Source organism: Camelus dromedarius, chromosome 17 (assembly GCF_036321535.1).
Source record: "Camelus dromedarius isolate mCamDro1 chromosome 17, mCamDro1.pat, whole genome shotgun sequence".
Lineage (NCBI taxonomy): Eukaryota > Metazoa > Chordata > Mammalia > Artiodactyla > Camelidae > Camelus > Camelus dromedarius.
In genome coordinates this window covers 29,662,850-29,680,912 of record NC_087452.1, presented here as the reverse complement: position 1 = coordinate 29,680,912, position 18,063 = coordinate 29,662,850, and the positions used below count along the sequence as shown (strand labels likewise).

Here is an 18,063-nt window from a genome sequence, read left to right as displayed (position 1 = left end):
TGGAGCTTTTCCTGTCTTTGGTGATCGCATTATATTTCAGCAAATGCCTTGGCCTCGGAGCCCAGAGGGTGTTAGAGGAGAAGTCTGTTATGTTTGGATGGCTATTCTCTAATGCCAACTGCCCCACTAATGTCTGATCCTCAACAACTCATGTAAAGAATGTAATGGCTTCTTGGCTTCCTGTTGACCTGACCATGTCCACAGAAGTGTGCTTTGTCAGAGGTGGCATTGAAGGGAACAAGAAGACAGAGTGGATTGGACACGTGTGTTTCTGGGCCAAACTTTCTGGAATGCAGAGACATGGAGATCCCAATGGACCATTCTTTAAAATCCAGAACTGCTGCTTGAGGTTTCCTAATTACAATAACAGTAGTCACCTTCAGCTTCATCGTAATAGCAGGAGGTCTTATTTTTTTTTTAATACTAATTATGGTTAGGCCTTGAACAACACAGATTTGAACTATGCAGGTCCACTTACACATGGATTTTTTTCAGTAGTGAAAACTATAATGCTACATGATCTGTGGTTGGTTGAATCCATGGATATGGAACTGTGGATATGGAGAGACTACAGAGACAGAGGGCAAATGGTACAGGGATTTTTGACTGCACAGAGGGTCATCTCTTCTAACCCCTATTGTTGAAGGGTCAACTGGACAGGCAAGGCATTATTCCAAGAAGTTTACGTGCACTACCTTAATTAATCCTCATAACAAATCTATGAAATGATGAGTAATTATTATTTCCATTTGAAAAAAGAACAACTGGAAGTGGAGGCTCCAAGCAGTAACTTGTCCAGGTTCACCCACAGTAGTGAGTTGGGAGATGGAATTTGAATTCACGTCTTTCAGAGTCCAGACTGCAGACCATGTTTTCCTAATCACCATTCATCTTTTCCCATAGTTGGAGAAGACTGAATTATTTTCTACAGAGATTTTTACTCATATTGATGCTTGTTTTGCTTCAAGAGATAATGAAAAAGAAGTCTTTCAAACTTGGAGTCTAATGCAACTGTTAGTAGTCAGTTCTACTAGAAATAATAGGAAATTCCAATATAGCGAAGGGTTAAAGAACATAGGAGTCTTTTTCTCTTTTATGTGAAGGAGGTCTGAAGATACTAATTTGGAGGCCTCATGTTGCCATCATGAACCCATGACCACGTCTTTTTTTCTCTACCTTTCTACAAGTTGGCTTTTTTTTTTTGAGATTGCATTGCTATTTTTATTTATTTTTTTTAATTGAAGAATAGAATTGATTTACAATATTTTGTTAATATTTTGTTAGTTTCTGGTGTATAGCATAGTGATGCAGTTATATTCTTTTTTCATATTCTTTTTCAAGTTGGCTTTTAAACCTGAGATTACTTCGTGGTCCAAGATAGCTGCTGAGGTCCAGCCATTACATCTGCAATCTAGGCTGGCCGAAGGAGGATTCTAGGAGGGCCAAAAGGCCAAGTAAAATTTCTTTATTAAAATATCTGTCTTTGTTAAAGTACTTACTCCCATATAATACTTCTGCTTAATCACATGGCCTCAGCTACTTTCAAAAGAACCTGGGAAATGTACATATCAAATAGTCAAGGTTCTGCTTAGCAGAAAAGGAGAATGGATATTGGACGACTATCATAGTGTCTGCTGCATCAACCATACCCCAGTTTGCTTCAGGCCACCAAGGTCCTCTAAATATTGAATCTGGCTTTTTGTGATAACCCCTCTGAAACTGTAACAGAAATGAGGCTGTATTTCTAACTCCTAGTTTTCCCCACACCCCATGTGACATTCTGCACACGTGCCCAGTGCAGTCTGCAACACAAATGGTCATAGCCACCATAGCACATCTGTCCATGATGTCTGACCTCCGGCAGTTAAAGCAGAAGCACTCAGTGATACCTGTTGGGTTTGACGAGTAGTGATGACACTGGCAACACCCATGTCCCTAGGTTCTGACATCCTGAGTCTCAGTTACGTGCTCTACACTGTGTTACACCCAGCTTAGACATTACCGTGGTGCAGTCACTGTGAAATAGAGACATGGCTTCAGGAACTTGGCAGAACCCAAGGAAGTTCCCCCAACATCCAAGTTTCTTGCCTCAAATAGATTTTGCATTCACTCATTCCCCAAACAGAATTCAGCTGGTTTCTTCTATTTCTTGAACAAAGAGGCAAAAGAAATGTAATCTTTTCTGTGTGGGATTAATCATGTTTGCATTTTCCCCTTCACTTTAACAAGGAAAGCAAATTTTCATGCAAGAGGCAGTTGAATGGGCAAACAAGCCACTGGCTAGGTGCACCTACTGGGCACGCATGCTTGTTATCTTGTGCCCTAGGATCAAAGCAGATGTCACTGGGAGAGCCACAGTGACTTCACCTTTGAGCCTTAGTTTCCTGTCCTATAAATGTAAGCATTCCCCTGGTACTGGAGATAATACCTGGTTGGCAGAAAGTAATTGATTATTTCCTATTGTTACTGCTTATATTACCTTAGGGTAAGATGCTGGTGTGATCAGTATCTGCAGCTTTGTTGTTTTTTGTATTCTCAGCAACTGTTGATGAAAAGCATTTGTTGCTGATAAACCTTCTGCCTAATCTATAGAATGAGTGAGGCTTCCCTCTCAGCCTTCTGCACTGGACCCTGAGTGGCCCCAGTACCCTGTGTGCTAGGCTTCTGGCTGATGCAGCCCCATGGCGCTTACTCTCTGCTAATGATGGGTGCTCATTAACTAGATTTGCTCTAGTGATTTCCCGTTGGAGTGTTCAAAGGCAGCTTCAGCTACCACTTGTGCTGCATTAGATGTGCTGTGCTGATCATAAAGAACACGGCAGTCTCTGGAAGAAGTTGCTGTGGGATGAGATGGCAACCAAGGCAAAGAGGGAAGAGCTCCTTCTGGATTTTCTGTTACCGCTCAGATCAACAGATTGAGCTTTCCACTCTCCTGGCTTTCTGAGATGTACGAATGAGTCAGGCTCCCCATGGTGACAATCACTTTGTTTACAATTTCCTATGTTCCTGCTCCATGACCTGACATTTGCAAGTTGAAAGCTGCCCCATAGAACATGTTTTATAGCTCAACAAAGAACATATTTTTACATGCTGCCCTCGTGAGTCACTTTGCTTCTACTACTTTTAGATTCAAAATTGCTTAAATATATCCCACGGCGGGTCTCTATGTCAGATGCCTCCCAAGTCCTGTTTTTAGGACTGTATTTACAAACATTAAGGTGTTTCAAGACTGGCTTTTAGGCGGATTTTCAGCCAAAGTGTGTTAGTTCAGTGAGTCATTACAGTTAAAGTACCTGGCCTCATGGGCACATAGTAGGTGTTTCACAGTTACTAACAAGCCTAAATCAACTGAGCTCATGTCTTTGGAATTCAACCTTCTAATTTTTAGAAGAAAAAAATTTTTTTTTGGTTGTGATTTTTGTCTAGTTGGAAAAGAGCAGAATCAGCAAAATGGCTTTAAGCAAATCCTAATGGCATGGACCTGTTACCCAAGGCTTTACCCAGTATAGGGCCCATAGTGATGCCCACACTTTGTTTGCATTGCTTTGAGTTTCTTCTTCAAAGATCGTATCTGCCTTCTGTCAAAGTTTCAAAGAGACCCATCTAGTGAGCACAGAGATGCTAATAATAAGGTCTCCCCAGCAGCCTGTGGTTGCCGTGGCCTGGTGGTGATGTCATGGGGATTAAGGCATGTTATCTGTAATAAGAATAAACTCCCACTGCTGAGTGCAGTAGTGCAGCACCAACCTTGGGCTGGGCACGATGCTCAGGGCTTATTTTAGAGCTGAATGAAAGCAGGCAGTTGTCATGTTCTTTAACTATAATCAGTTGAACAGGATATAGGTAGTCACCAAATGGAGTTACTTAGAACAGTAACAAAATCACTTCAGAAAGGGCAACAATCTGGAAGTCTCTTTCTACAACATCTAGTTAAAGCTGTCTAAGCGTGGAGAAGACAGAGGTTTGTTTTGTAACCTCCTCAGTGGCAGTCGAATCGGGAAAGCTTCTTTGTGAAATGAAAGGCAGGAACCCTGGCCTGGAGGCTGCCCCAGAGCAATTGAGTTTGGCCCCAACATGTAAAATGGAGCCTTTGAAAATGATCCCAGAAGAATCCTGAGCTGCCAACCATCTGTCTGTCAGGGCAGTTACCATGACAAAGGGTTCTCACTAGCCAGCTGGTCCAGCCTGGCCTGGTGATCCCACCATAGCCCCTCAGCTTGGGTTGAAAGTTAATTCTGGATATGGTTATGAGACATTATCTTGGGCAGCATTTCCTGTGGCATTACAGTAAGACCCTTGGATGGTGCACAGGGCTGAATTCTAAGCATTTCCTAGGACCTGTTAGAGTCTGCTGCTAGGCAAAAGTCAAGGTGAGGTGGGTTCAGCTTGGCCCCCATCTGATCCTGGCCCTGCCACTTGTTAGGTGTGTGAACTTTGGCACATTTTTAGGCTAGCTGAGACTTGGTTTGCCCCTCTGTGAAATGCGGATGATTAGAATATATCTTGTAGGGACATGCTTAGAAGAGTACCTTGCTCAGGTTGCTAAATAGATGTCAGTAGATGTTGGCTGTTGTTATCACGGTCCTAAGCCTGTGGATGAAAGTTCCAACATCATCTCTTGATAACCTCAGCCTGGCTTCTGAAAGTGTCTAGTACTGTAGTGTAGTAACAAGTGTGAATTTTACACTGCATTATATATGCCAATGAGCTAAGAAAACCAGGAGGCCTATCCATCCATCAGCCAGCTGGGTAAAGCCTGAGTCAATTCCCATTGCATTTAACACCACTCCCATTAATTAATAATGGCAGTGAAAAGCAGACTAATAAATTAAAACAGCAGCTGCAGCCCTGCCTTCTGTTGAATGCTTTCTCTGTACCAGCCGCTGTGCTAAAGGCAATATATGCATAATCACACTTAATCTTCACAACCAACCTACACGGTACCCATTGTTCTTACTATTTTACAGATGAGGAAACTGAGGCATGAAGAGGGTTTAAAAAAATTGTAAAAAGTGGATGAGTTAGGATTTGAGCTCAGGTCACTGATTTCAAAGCTGGCATGTGAATCATTAGGTCACACTGCCAGTCTCTTGTGCTTTTGGGAATAATGTAGCTTAAGAGCACAAAATACAGCAAAGAACAAAGTTAGGCCTTCTATTGTAAGGGTCATTGTAAGACTAGCACATTGCATAGTATATTGCAGTATCTTTCCACATATCTGATTATTTAAATTTCAGAACATCTCTGGGAGTCACTTTGTAAGTGAGAAAATGAAACTTCTGAAGAAGGTTAGCAACCTTAGATTGGACCCTGGGTAAATAGCAGAACCATCCTTTAAGCCAAGGCCAGACTGTATCCATGTCTATAAGACCCCAAGCACATGCATGTTCCACTCAGCTCATGCTGCCTCTTACTGGCTCTGGCCCAAATTCCAGCTGCAGAGACAAAGTTGGACCATAGGAAAAGAATAAAGCCAATAATAATTCTTGGCAAATCCTAGAAAGCCCTTTCAAGGGCACCTGCGAAATCCCCTGTTGAGGATGCAGACTGGCGTGGTAGGTCAGTCAAAGACAATTAGAGTTGTCCATTGTGGTCTGCAGTTGATTCCATGGCTGGGTTAGTGTCAGGGCTGCATCAGTGATGAGCTTTTCTGTGAGAAGTTTGTTCAGGGCCTTCCCTGAGCCAGATGCCTGACTGGTTTGTGGGCTTCATTTCTGTATGAATAAACACAGGTTCTGCTTGCATCTGCTGGGAGGAAAAAAGCCGGAGGACAGTGAACAGCACTAGAAATGTCCTGAAAAGGGAGGGGCTTTGGGGACTTGCCGGGAGATTGTGTGACACTGGTGTCCTCTTGGGCTTTGCTTCCTATGAATGCCTGTGTGGTGCTGGTCAGGGGCTGGTTTCCATCTAAATTTGGTCTGATGTGGCCAGTTTTCTGCTTGGTGCCCATAGATGTCCTTTGGTTAGTGATGTGTGTGATGTCTCTATTCATTGTCCAGAGGAGGAGGCCTTCATGTCACATCAGCTGACCTCTTCAATCTCAGTTGTGCTATCATCTATTCGAGATTCATGCAATTGGGCAAACATTCATGCATTTAACCTTGTAAAACTGAATACCTTCTTCATGCTGGCTGCTGTGCTAGGTGCTGTGAAACAGATCCAACCTCAGTCTTGCTACATGTAACTTTTATTCTAGTGTACATTCCCAGCACAGCATTAAGTATGCTCCACATAAAGCACTGCATTATTTCAGAAAGGGATTCCTATAGGGAGAATTCCTTCCAGTCATTTAGAAGTTCATGGATTACAGTGTTAACATGCCACCTGGCAGCTGTTATGTAACTCAGGCTGGACTTTAAAGTGTCTCTCCTTTGGGGTGGCAGAAATAGTGGGAAGAGGAGCTGGGCGAGGAGGGTGAAATGCATGTCTTCTTTGGGATAAGGTGTTTACTCTGTCTAAAAGCTCCTAATTTCTTGATAAAAATTGCCATTCTTAGGGAAAAAGAAAAAAGAAAATTGCCATTCTTTTTTACTTTGTAAAGTTTTTGATGGGAAATTAAAATATCTGGAACAATCATAAAACAAAACATCATTGCAACTGAGTAAAGGCCATAACTGGAATGAGAGCTATATTTTTATCACCAGTGGAGGAAAAAAATGTCCGTTTTCTTGTTTTATAAACTGCACTGTTTTTAGTAAGAATATACTCATTATGGTGGTAGTAGTGGAGGAGGTGATTACAACTAACGAGCCAGCTGGTTTCCAACAAATTGTCAAAGTACAGGACTTATCTTGGTCCAGACCTGTTTCCTCATGCTTAAAAGAGATAGAGAATCTTGACATTTCTTAACCCAAAGTGGCCTTTCCTAGTTCTCCTTAACCTAGGAGACACGGGCCACATGGAGTCCATTGGGGACCCAGAATTAAGTTTAAAACAACATATTCCTTTGTAGTATCCTGGTCCAGGCAAACCATTCTTGTTCAAACCAAAATGTCTGTTTTGTCAAGTTGTGGGGGTGGAGGATGGGAGGTTTCCTTTCCCCTCTCCATCCCATTACCTTTATTCTCTTTGTTATTCAAGTTCCAAGTGTGATGTGACTGTCCCCAGTCTTGGACTTTGCCGTTTTCCTTGCTTGTCACCATTGTTAGGCCTGCCTTGATTTGTGTTTGTCACTGCTGCACTGGATCGTGGTGTTAGTGACTGTTCACCTTGCTGGTTGGTGCACAGCATCATTTGTTTTTCATGTTTTCCCATTTAGTAAAGCTCCTTTCCATTTTGTCCTATAGAATTACCCTTTATGACTATCAAGCCATGTGCAGGGCCAACAAGGAGACCAGTGATGGCGCCCATGGCCTACTGGATGTAAGTACAGTGCAGTCTCTCAGAAAACAGCTGCATGTTTCTTCTGTCTGTCCCTGTGTGTGAACGTATCTTTTTCTTTAGAGTCATCAAGTTATCTGTTTAAATATTCAAAACTGTGAATATTTAAATGTATTTCTTGACTTTACTGGTTAAGAAAAATCACTTCTGTTTAAACCCAAGCACAGTGATTATGTGAATGACTGAAATCTGATGGATTAATGCAGCAGCCCCCTTTTGATGTATAGAAAAGGGAAGAAGTTTTATCAGTTCTCTTATTCTCATATAAAAGAGAATTTGATTCAACAGAATCTTCCTGTTACCTGTGAACAAATTCACATTTTGATCAGATTCTTTAATCATGCTGCTGCTTTTAACATCATTTTCCTTGGATCTGATTCCATCCATGATACCACAGTTGAGGATCAATCAGTGTAGCTTTATATCTTTAGAAACTGGATTTCGGATCACCAGAAATTAACTGTTACAATTTACCCTCAGTTAAAGAATGTAATTTACAGTGTGCAAGCATTGTAAGTTTAGCCACCAGTAACTTGACAACACAGAAAAAACTAATATAGATACTTCAACATAGTCTAATATATGTGTATAATTATAACCATTACATGTTATCATTTTGTAAATTGCAAAAATCAACCTAAAATTTGGTTTGAAACACAAAATTTAAGAGCCATTTTGGTTTTAAGATATAAATATACACCTTCTTATTTGCAGATGTAAAATCTTGCAAAAGGATTATATAAAAACCAAATATTTAACATGATTCTCCTACACTGAGGGAGCAAAAAATGATTTGGAGCTGGAACATTTCTGAGAGGCAACTAGGAACTAAAAAATTGGACATTTTGAAAAATACCTCTTTTTGGTGAGAATTAACATATCTTTTCAAACCCAATTTCTCTAACCTTAACATGAATATTTCTAGACTTAAAATGTTCCCAAGATATGTTTTTATCATTAGGCTTAAAAGCTCAATGGCTTTATCCTTCTGAATGCTAATGTGCATTTAAATTTTTTAATCCCATGTTTGCATAATCCCTTTGTTTACCCTGCTTTGAGCCAGCATCTGGCAAGGAATGCTTGAGTACCCTTCCCAGGCCTCAGGGTGAGTTGCCCTTATACCTCCCCCTCCTCACCTCCAAAGCCTCGTTAATCCCTTCATATATTCTCTCCTACTCTGTGAAGGGGCACTGAAATGTTACTACACATCCAGGCAAGTACAAAGACACAGAACTGTCCTAAGGTCTGATCACCCTGGTATTTTAAAAACAAAGATGATTATTTTTCAAGCCATAAGAATAGTAATGGCAGAACCACGGGACTGTCTGGATGCATTTGATTTTAGGAAATAGTTAAGAGTTCACATCCTTATCTGACCCTAATCCTGAAAGCCCTGTGATTCAAGGAATGACAGGACACACTTAACCAGAGCAAGAGATCCAGTCTGAAATCTAGGTGGACTAGGAGTAACCCCAGTGGATTGTTGTTGTTATTCTGTTCATTTGCTTACTGGCTTGAAATAGGGAAATTTCAAGAATGGTCACAGGTGTATAAATTGGTTCTTCTTTTATTTGAAACTGGATAATTTCCCCATTCCTAGTTCTAGTCTTTATCATCAAAATGCTGGGAAGGTAGATTTTAGCATCCATCCCATCACAAATGGTTACCAGGGAGTAAAGAGGGTGGGAAGGGATAAATTGGGAATTTGAAAATTGTACCTCTTGGGAGAGTGATGGGGATGGTAGCTATCTTGATTGTGGTGGTGGTTTCATGGGTGTATACATCTGTCAAAATTCATCAAATTGTGCATCTGGAATATGTGTAATTTACTGTGCAGGAACCATACCATAATAAAGGTGTTAAAAATGAAGGAAGGAAGGAAGAGGAAAGGAAAGAAAGAGAGAGAGAGAGGGAGAGAGAAAGAAAGAAATAAAGAAAGAAAAAGAAAAAACAAAAAAAAAAAAAGAAAGAAAGAGGAAGGGAGGAAGGAAAGGGAAGGGAGGGAGGGAGGAAGGAAGGAAGAAAGGAAGAATTCTAGAGCTTGGGGGGAAAAAAAAAAAAAAGAAAGAAAAAGAAAGCAGGATTAGGCATTTCAATTCCCTGCTACCTAAAGGCAACCACAAAAGGTTCTGAGATTTTTCTGGACCCACAACTTGGGGCCCAGGCTTTGCCAATGTCATTGCCTGTCTGTCAGGTCCACCCACCACTCACGTATCTGGCATACTTAGATACAAAGAACTGACTGAGGGGGAGACTTGGTATTTTCCAGAATTCAGGAAATTGAATTATCCACATAGGAAATATCACAGAATAAACAATCCCATTGCTTTTTTTAATTAGAATATTCTGAAATAAAGATTAGGCTGTCAATGCCTTCTTTTATAGAGTGAAGGGGATTTTCTGCAAGGATAAAATCATATGTTTATATGGTTATCATTTTTTCAAGTCCTAATGTGTAAGTGTGAGAAAAGGCAGCCTAAGTCCTACGTAATTCATGGGTGGCATTAAAATCAAGTATGCAATTTTTGAGTATTTCAGTGAATGACGTACAGAGATGGAAAACGGGAAATCGCCTTTCCGAGAGGCAGCCCTGTGAATTACCATTTGAAATTAGTTATATGATTCCAGCCCCTCAGCATTAGGCTGCGAAATATTAGCCCCCAGAGGGTAACGGTTTAAGCATCGTTTACTGAACTTCCTTTTTCCTCCCAGAGATAACCCCTGTATTAGATCATGTTTATTTTACTTGTAAATCACATCTCACTACAAGGGAGTTCAAAGTTTTAGGATGTTAGTTTTGGGATACAGTATCCAACCATTTTTGTCTTTTAGCTAGAGCTTCACTGTTTTTTGACATGATATCAATCTCTCTAAAAGAATAACATTGTCTTTATGTAAAGCTTTAGGTTAAACTACTAATTTTGTGTGTGATACTTTGTTTTTAATGAATGAAATTCTTCTCTTCAGCCTTATAATGCCTTCCTTGCTGCAGTAAAATGGATAATGACAGAACTCGTCTTGTAAGTACAATTTGCTGCATTTTAAAAAAGTATTATTGCTTTTCTTTTTGTGTTATAAAGTGAATTGGGAAACTTGCTTTGTGTTTTCAATAACCATTAGATGATTCATAATGCTCTGAGATAACTTCACTGAACATCTCGAAATACTGAATGCTGAGTCCAAAAAATTATCTTTCATTAAGTTATTCGTGGTCACTGCTTATGCCTTTATGTCACTGTTTAGCAGATGAACAGCTTGCAATACACAAACCAAATTTATTTATTATGGTTACTGTTAAATTTAACGTAGATGTCTGGCTGTTTTTAATGCAGCCTGGGTGGGCTGTGGTCAGAAGAACAAATTGCCAGGGTCGTCCACTGTGCTACGTTGGATGTCTTGGCATGTGCAGGCATGGGGGCCTGTGCAGTCATGGGTCAGGGGCTTTCTCAGGTGTGATTTAATTGTTTACCCTGTCAAATTACAGTCCTGCTGGATGCATCTGTGACTTAGGTCAGACTTGAAATGGCACAAAGATGAAAGGCTTGACTTCCAGATGAGATATTGGACACATTACAGAAACACTGTGTCACACAGAAGGGAGGAATTCCATGGACCAGCATGGAAACCAGATCGTTCAAGCTGCACCAAACTCTCTTATTCTTATTTTCCCTACTAAGTTTCTAGTTTTGTGGATTTAAGGCAGAGGTCCTGCTATTTGATGAAGAAACATTGCCTTCTTTATTGCTTTAATGTAACCTATACTAACTTAGCAAAGTTATAACGTCAGGTGGGGAGTAAGTTCTACATGTATGTAAGAGACAGAAAATACAGGTAATAGTGGGATTTTGATTGTGAGCTGCTAGAGATAGTAGTCATGAGCCTGAGAAGGAAATGACTGAATTTTGATATAGCTCCATTCATTTGTAGGATGATTTATGTTACTTTTGCATTTTTCACTAGCAATTGAGAAATTATGATTTTTATGGAGTTGCATTGTGACATAATTTCATAGAAAGTAGTTTGTCCCAACTGTCTCCACCACCCTGCCCTACACACACACACACACACACACACACACACACACACACACACACACACACACACACACAAACACACACACACACAACTGAATATGTGTGTGTTGCAATATAAATTTTGAAAGCATCCTTTATACTGCAGATCGTAGTCTAGGTAGAGAAAATTTTTTGTATTTCTGAACCAAGGCAGGGGATGCCCTTTAAATGTTGACATTTTACTATGGACTCAGACTATAACTAGAAAATAAAAATAACCTATAAAGCAGGATATTTCTCCACAGAGTCCCCGGGTATAGGTCAGCCTGATTTCAGAGTTTGGCTGGTATTGGTGATAAAATAGTCTTTCACAAGTTTGATAAAACCTAGTGAAAATTCAGTGGTTGCTATCTCCAGATTATGATCTTATTCTTTAGAATGAGGTGAGTGATGCTGAGTAACATAGAATGTCAGTCTTCCAGTCAGGGTGTTGGTAACCAAGTAACATTGGATTTTTCCATCACCTATTTAGGTTCCTGGTCGAATTTAACCTCTGCGGTTGGTGGCACTCAGATATGACAGCTAAAGGTAAGCAGCAACTGGCTTCTCTCTCCCAGCTCGGAGTGATAAACCTGGGGTACACCAGCTGCTTTCCATCAGGGATGTGCTTGCGTAAAACTACGCATGACAAAGTGATGATTTTTCCTCTCTGTCAGCAAAAGGAATCCTTTGTGCTAAGGGCAGCGTCGTTCAGTCTGACAAAAATTCCACAGGTTTCTTTCAGCCTATGTTGAATGTACACTTTGGCCTGTTTCCTTAACTAAGGCTTTGAGGTCATACACTGCACAGGTGAATCTTCAAAAGTTAGTGGGCAGTGCTGAAATCTAAGGATCACAGACACATTGCCTATTTCAGGCTAAATGAAGGGATAACCATTACCTTTTTGCTATTACCTTCATAAGATATAAATCTGATCATATTACTTTCCCTGCTCAAAAACCATCCATGGCCTGAGCAGTAATTAGTAGAAACTATTAGAGGCCTGAGTTGTAGAGTTAGATAAGTTTGGATATGAGTTCTGGCTCTGAGGTTGGCCTTTATCAAGTTAGCTGATCTCTTCAAGGCTTCAGTTTCCCCACAGTTAGCAAAATAGAGAAAATAACAAATAATATTTATCTCTTATCATTTGTGTGTATGTATGCATTTAATGGTAAGATAAATCATGATATATGCTGAGCACAGATATAGTAAGCCCTCAAAAATGGTAGCTGTAATTAATTAATGATAATGGTGATGATGATGTTACCCATGACGGTGATGAATAGTCGCGTCCCCATTCCATCTAAAACCAATGCTCCTTAGTGTGGGCTGTCTCCCAGCCATCTGACCTGCCTGTTCAGTCTCTTGTTTCTTAGATATACTCTGTTCGTTCTTTCCTTTGTGTATTCATTTATGTCTGTTTTTTAATTTCGATGCCAGGGACCAGCGGACAGCTGCCGTTATTATTTTTAATTAGTAGGGTGGACTGGTGACAAATCAGCATTCCCCCACAGGCTGGATATATTTCAGTCTTATTTCCTCCCCCCTGCTTACAACCCCAGGTGTCGACGAATCCTTCAATTCTCCCGGAAGAATAAGCAACATTTCCTTCCCGCCTCTGTCCCAGTCAGCTCACACGTTTTCCCAGCTTGTCCACACCATTATTGCTTCAGTTTGTTTGTGTGTTTTACACTAAACTAGAATTTCTTGATGGCAGGAGCCATGCCTTAACCACTGTTATCCCTTAGCACCAAACTGATGCTTGGTACATAGTAGGTGCTAAGTCTTTGCTTGTTGAATACTCTAATAAATCTTCCTTGTGCCAGGTATAACCATTTCAGTCACTGTCATCATTTTGTAACTAATAAATAGGCCCAATTTGCCTGAATTTGGGAATTCATTAATTTCTTGTTAGAGTATGAGATGGAGTAATATCTTCAGAAAGATCTACAAATACCTGCACTTGCATGGAGTAGCTCTGCTAACAGCGAGCTGGACCAAGGATGTTCAGAGTTGGTTCCATCCTGGGAAGCTGACAGCCCAGCAGCCCAGGACCCAAGTGCTCTGCTTTCATACACACACACACACACACACACACACACACACACACACACACACACACACTATACACTATCCTGGTGACCTTCAGGGTGTGGGCTTGATCCTTGTCATCTTCCTCCTGGGTTGGTACCAGCTTTAAATGGCAGTGAGTGCCCTTAATCCTACTTCTAGAAATACAGCCTAAGGAAATAAACTGAGAGTGGAACAAAGGATTCTATGACAGGATGATCTACACTATGGAATTTATGATTGCAGGTACTGGGAACTCTTTAAACGATGAACAAAATTTATTTATTTAAAAATAAGTTACAGCATAAAGATGGCCAACAGGCATGTGAAAAGATGTTCATTGTCACTAAATATTAGAGAAATGCAAGTCAAAACCACAACAAGTTATTGTCTCACACCGGTCAGAATGGGTTCTGTCAAAAAGTCTACAAATAATAAATGCAAGAGAGAGTGTAGAGAAAACACTGTTGGTAGGAATGTAAATTGTTGCAGCCACTATGGAAAACAGTATGGTGGTTCCTTAAAGAATTGAAAACAGAGCTTCCATATGATCCAGCAATCCCACTCCTGGGTATATATCTGGAAAAAACAAAGTCTAATTATAAAAGATACATGCACATTGGTTCATAAGAGCACCATTTATAATGACTAGACATGGAAACATCACAGGTGCCCATCAACAGATGGTTGGCTTGAGAAGATATGGATATATATATCTATATAGATAGAGAGAATATATATAGAGATAACAGATGTGCATATACCATAGAAAATATATTTTATATAGATCTATATCTTCTATGGTATATATAAATACACACACATACACACATAATGGAATATTACTCAGCCATAAAAAGGAACAAAATATTGCCATTTGCAGCAACATGGATGGACCTAGAGAATATTATACTTAGTGAAGTAAGTCAGACGGAGAAAGACAAATACCATGATATCAGTTATATGTGAAATTTAAAATATGATATAGGTGAATCTATATACAAAAGAAAACTAGACTCGCAGACAGAAAACAAACTTATGTTACAAAAAATACAGCCCATTCACAGAAAGGCACAGAAAACTTTAACATGATCAAAAATGCTTATTAAATTTAGTAATGTTTCATTTTATTTAATATTTAGTATATTTAGTAATACAAAGAAAAACAATATACAGAACTGTACAGACCCATCAAAAGCCGCCAGTGGTTGGGGAGAGGGAGGATGTAGAGTCAGAAGTGGGGAGTCAATAAGCAGAGACCAAAATATGAATTAGCAAGAGAAAATTCTCATATACCCCAAAGAAAATTTTACCTAGAACATGAACCTGCTTTTGTTTAAAATGTTTATGAATTGAAAAAAGAGAGATGAGAAGATACCTACTAAATAGGTGCTTGTTACCTTTTTCTAGTCACTTTTCTTATTTGGTGAGCATGTCCACAATTTTACTATTGTGAGTGGGAAGAGAGACATGAGATTAAAAGAGTAGAGGCCAAGAGAATGGATGGCAAGTTAGTTAGATAGCATCCCTCTTTGCAGCACCAGAGCCTGGGGACAAATTACCACTTCTTCCCAGGCAAGCTCTGAGCTCTGGGAGGTTGGAGTGGCTGTTTTGCCTAGAAGTTGAGTGTCCTGGCCTTGGAGGCAGGCAGCCTTACTATGCCACTTGCTAGCTGTGTGGTTCTAGACAAGTCATTTGTTCCTTCTGGGCTTTGGTTTCCTTATTTGTCAACAGATAACAATAGACGTAATGTGGCTGTGAGCAGTGGATTAAACCATGCATGCAAAGTGCGCCTGCAAGACGGCACAGAGCAAGTCTCCACACTTGGTGGGCAGGGCTCATGTTTTGAGTGGCACTGGCTCTTCTGGCTAAGATGTCTAGCTCTTTCTGAGGCAAATGCTCAGTGCTGGGGCAGCAGGCTGGTGGTCTTCAGTGGTTCACTTTTTGACATCCCTCTCATTCCTCTTCATACCCACGTGCCTGCCCACCCCTGGCTGAGGGGTTTTGATGGTGATCATGAGGGTGCCCTCCCTTCATGCCAGCCTTCATTGCTGCTTCCTCTATTTTCACCTTGGCCTGCTTTGCTTCCCTTCCCTAGGACCTGCTGCCACAGGCATCTGCCCACACTCTTGTTCTGATCCTTGACATGCACAATTAGTTGTTGAGTTTCTGTTGAGTGCCAGCCCCGGTGATCTCCGCTTAGACCAGTGGTTTTCAACCTGGGAGTGATTTTGCCTCAGGGGTCATTGCAGTATCTGGAGACATTTTGGATTGTCACAACTAGGAATGGGAGAGAGCTACTGGCATCTAGTGGGTAGAGGTCAAAGATGGTGCTGAACATCCTACAACACACAGGACAGCTCCTCACAACAAAGAATTATCTGATTCAAAATGTCAGTAGTGCCACTATTGAGAAACCGTGGTTTAGACCAAGTGGTGTAGTTTAGGAGAGATGAATAAAGAAGAGGGATATGGTCTTTGCACTCATGACAGTTACAGAAACTTGTGAAGGTTCCCATTCTGAAATTTCATATCCCCATCTTCCCCACTCCATTTTAGCTAAGAGGAATGATGTGATATTTCAGATCTCTGTTTTCTGTCTTAGGAAGCTTTTTAAACAAACCTAATAGATGATTCCAAATCCTCTCACTCCACGGATAGACTGTAGAAAGGTCTTGTCAAATAGTTACATCATCTGCACATAGTGTGCCAATATATGGTGCTTTTCCCTTTCCAGAGTGCTGGCAGTAGGTTATCTTCAGATCTCTTCAATGCACCTGAGGGATGGGGATTGATAGAATTTGTCACTAAGCCTCTCTGAGGCACCTGTGTCAGACAGCTAGTAGATACTGGACTAAACCCTAAGCCAAGACCAGCCACCTCTGCTGGAAGACGGCGAGAGACACAGCTGGCCTTCTGTGAGCCTGTGTTGAGCAGGCTGCTGCATGTGGGTTGTCTCATTCAGACCTACAGCCCTCTGCTGGGCATGGCTATGACTTTTTCCATTTTCTTGTTGAAGAAACTGACTCAAATGAGGGTGAATGCACTCAGCCACGGAGCTGCTATATGAATCTGAATCTTTGTTAAATGTAAATGTGAATCTCAGACACAGTGTGAGTAGAGAAAGGTTTCAAGCACCGTAACAGTATTGCCTTGCAAGGTTTCTTCATTCTAAATTTACCCTTCCCTCACTGGATAAAGACCCTGAGCTGAGACATACATCTTTGTTTAGCTAAAAATGGAATCCATAATTACACTGTTTATCTGCTTCATTTCCTTAATGAAGGGGACTGTGGAAGGCCATTTCTGCTTGATTATCACAAAGGTATCATTTTGGTGAAGTTGCACAAAGAGAATGGAGCTTGCTGGCACCCGGTTATGAATGGGGGTGCATTCACAGCGACAAAAGAAGAGGACAGCTTTTCAAATGGCAACTCTATTCATTCCTGATTGTCTGCACATAATTACTGTGAACCCAAGTCAGTTATTCTCATCAGGGACATTTGTTGCTAAGGGAAAATTAAAGAAATTCAATTGTGTGGATCCTCCATTGGGTACTTCATTGTGAGTGAGTGATAGGTTCTGGCAGCTTCAGCCTGAGACATCCAGTATGAGTGGGGTGGGAGGCGGACAGGGTGATAGGGAAGGATGGAGGCCCTGGGATGTGGCCACGTACACGTGTCTGGGCTCTATAACTTGTAGTGGTGTGACCATGGGCAAGCAGTGTCACTTAATTTCTCTGAGTTTTAGTCTCTTCATCTGTAAAACAGGATAGTAGCTGAGCCTTGCTCACCACATGTTGGTGAGGATTCTGTCCATCAGAGGGCCTAGCATGGTGTTTGGCACATAATAAGCACTTAGTTTTGGCTGCAAAGTTGGCGGTGGTTGTTCTACTGTTTAGGTAAATGGTGATCTAGATGAGTCACTTTCTGTGGTATTCAAGGCAGGCTACGCCTGCTTTCTGAACCCCTGTTTTCCTTTTTGGAAAAATAAGGAATCAGTCTAGCTGAGCTCCATGATCCTTGAGTACCTACATCTTTGTAAGATAATAAGTTTTAAATGCCTGAGAGTTAAAACAGTACTCAGTAGATGGTTGGCGGCCTTAGTTATTGGTTTGAAATTCCATAGATTAACAGTAATGACTGGCAAATATATGTGGTGTTTTCCATGGCACTCCAGACAAAGAAAGGTCTTCATAATAAACCATGTTATTTAGATTACATGTAGCCCTGATTTTATGTGATAATTCGTGCGTTTCTCAAAAGCACCAAGCAACTTCCAGGCAGTCTATAGTCATGCTGCAAATAGACTCAATGGTTTATCACTATGTCAGTATGGGTGCCTGCAGTTGTCAGAGGAATACAAATTTCATCTTCAGAAAGGTTCAGAGCCAAATGAATCTCGCCATTGATAGTGTTGGACTCAATGTTGCATTGTATCTGGGCCTAGACAATTAGAATTAGATATGGTGCAATTTTCAGGGTTATTTAAATCACATGTGCTGCCTATCTTCGCCTGCCCCAAAGACCTTTCTTCCTTTTATTGGCCAAACTTCACAGAG

The 18,063-nt window shown here is 40.8% G+C and overlaps 1 protein-coding gene across 1 annotated transcript in view; it reads left to right on the top strand.

The window, feature by feature from the left end:
* CACNA2D3 (calcium voltage-gated channel auxiliary subunit alpha2delta 3) overlaps positions 1-18,063 on the top strand; it is a 776,511-nt gene that overhangs the window by 717,797 nt on the left and 40,651 nt on the right. Inside the window, exons 32-34 of the mRNA XM_064496418.1 lie at positions 7,287-7,362; positions 10,348-10,400; positions 11,926-11,981. Of these exons, the coding sequence (XP_064352488.1) occupies positions 7,287-7,362; positions 10,348-10,400; positions 11,926-11,981 (185 nt within the window). The remainder of the gene's footprint in view (positions 1-7,286; positions 7,363-10,347; positions 10,401-11,925; positions 11,982-18,063) is intronic.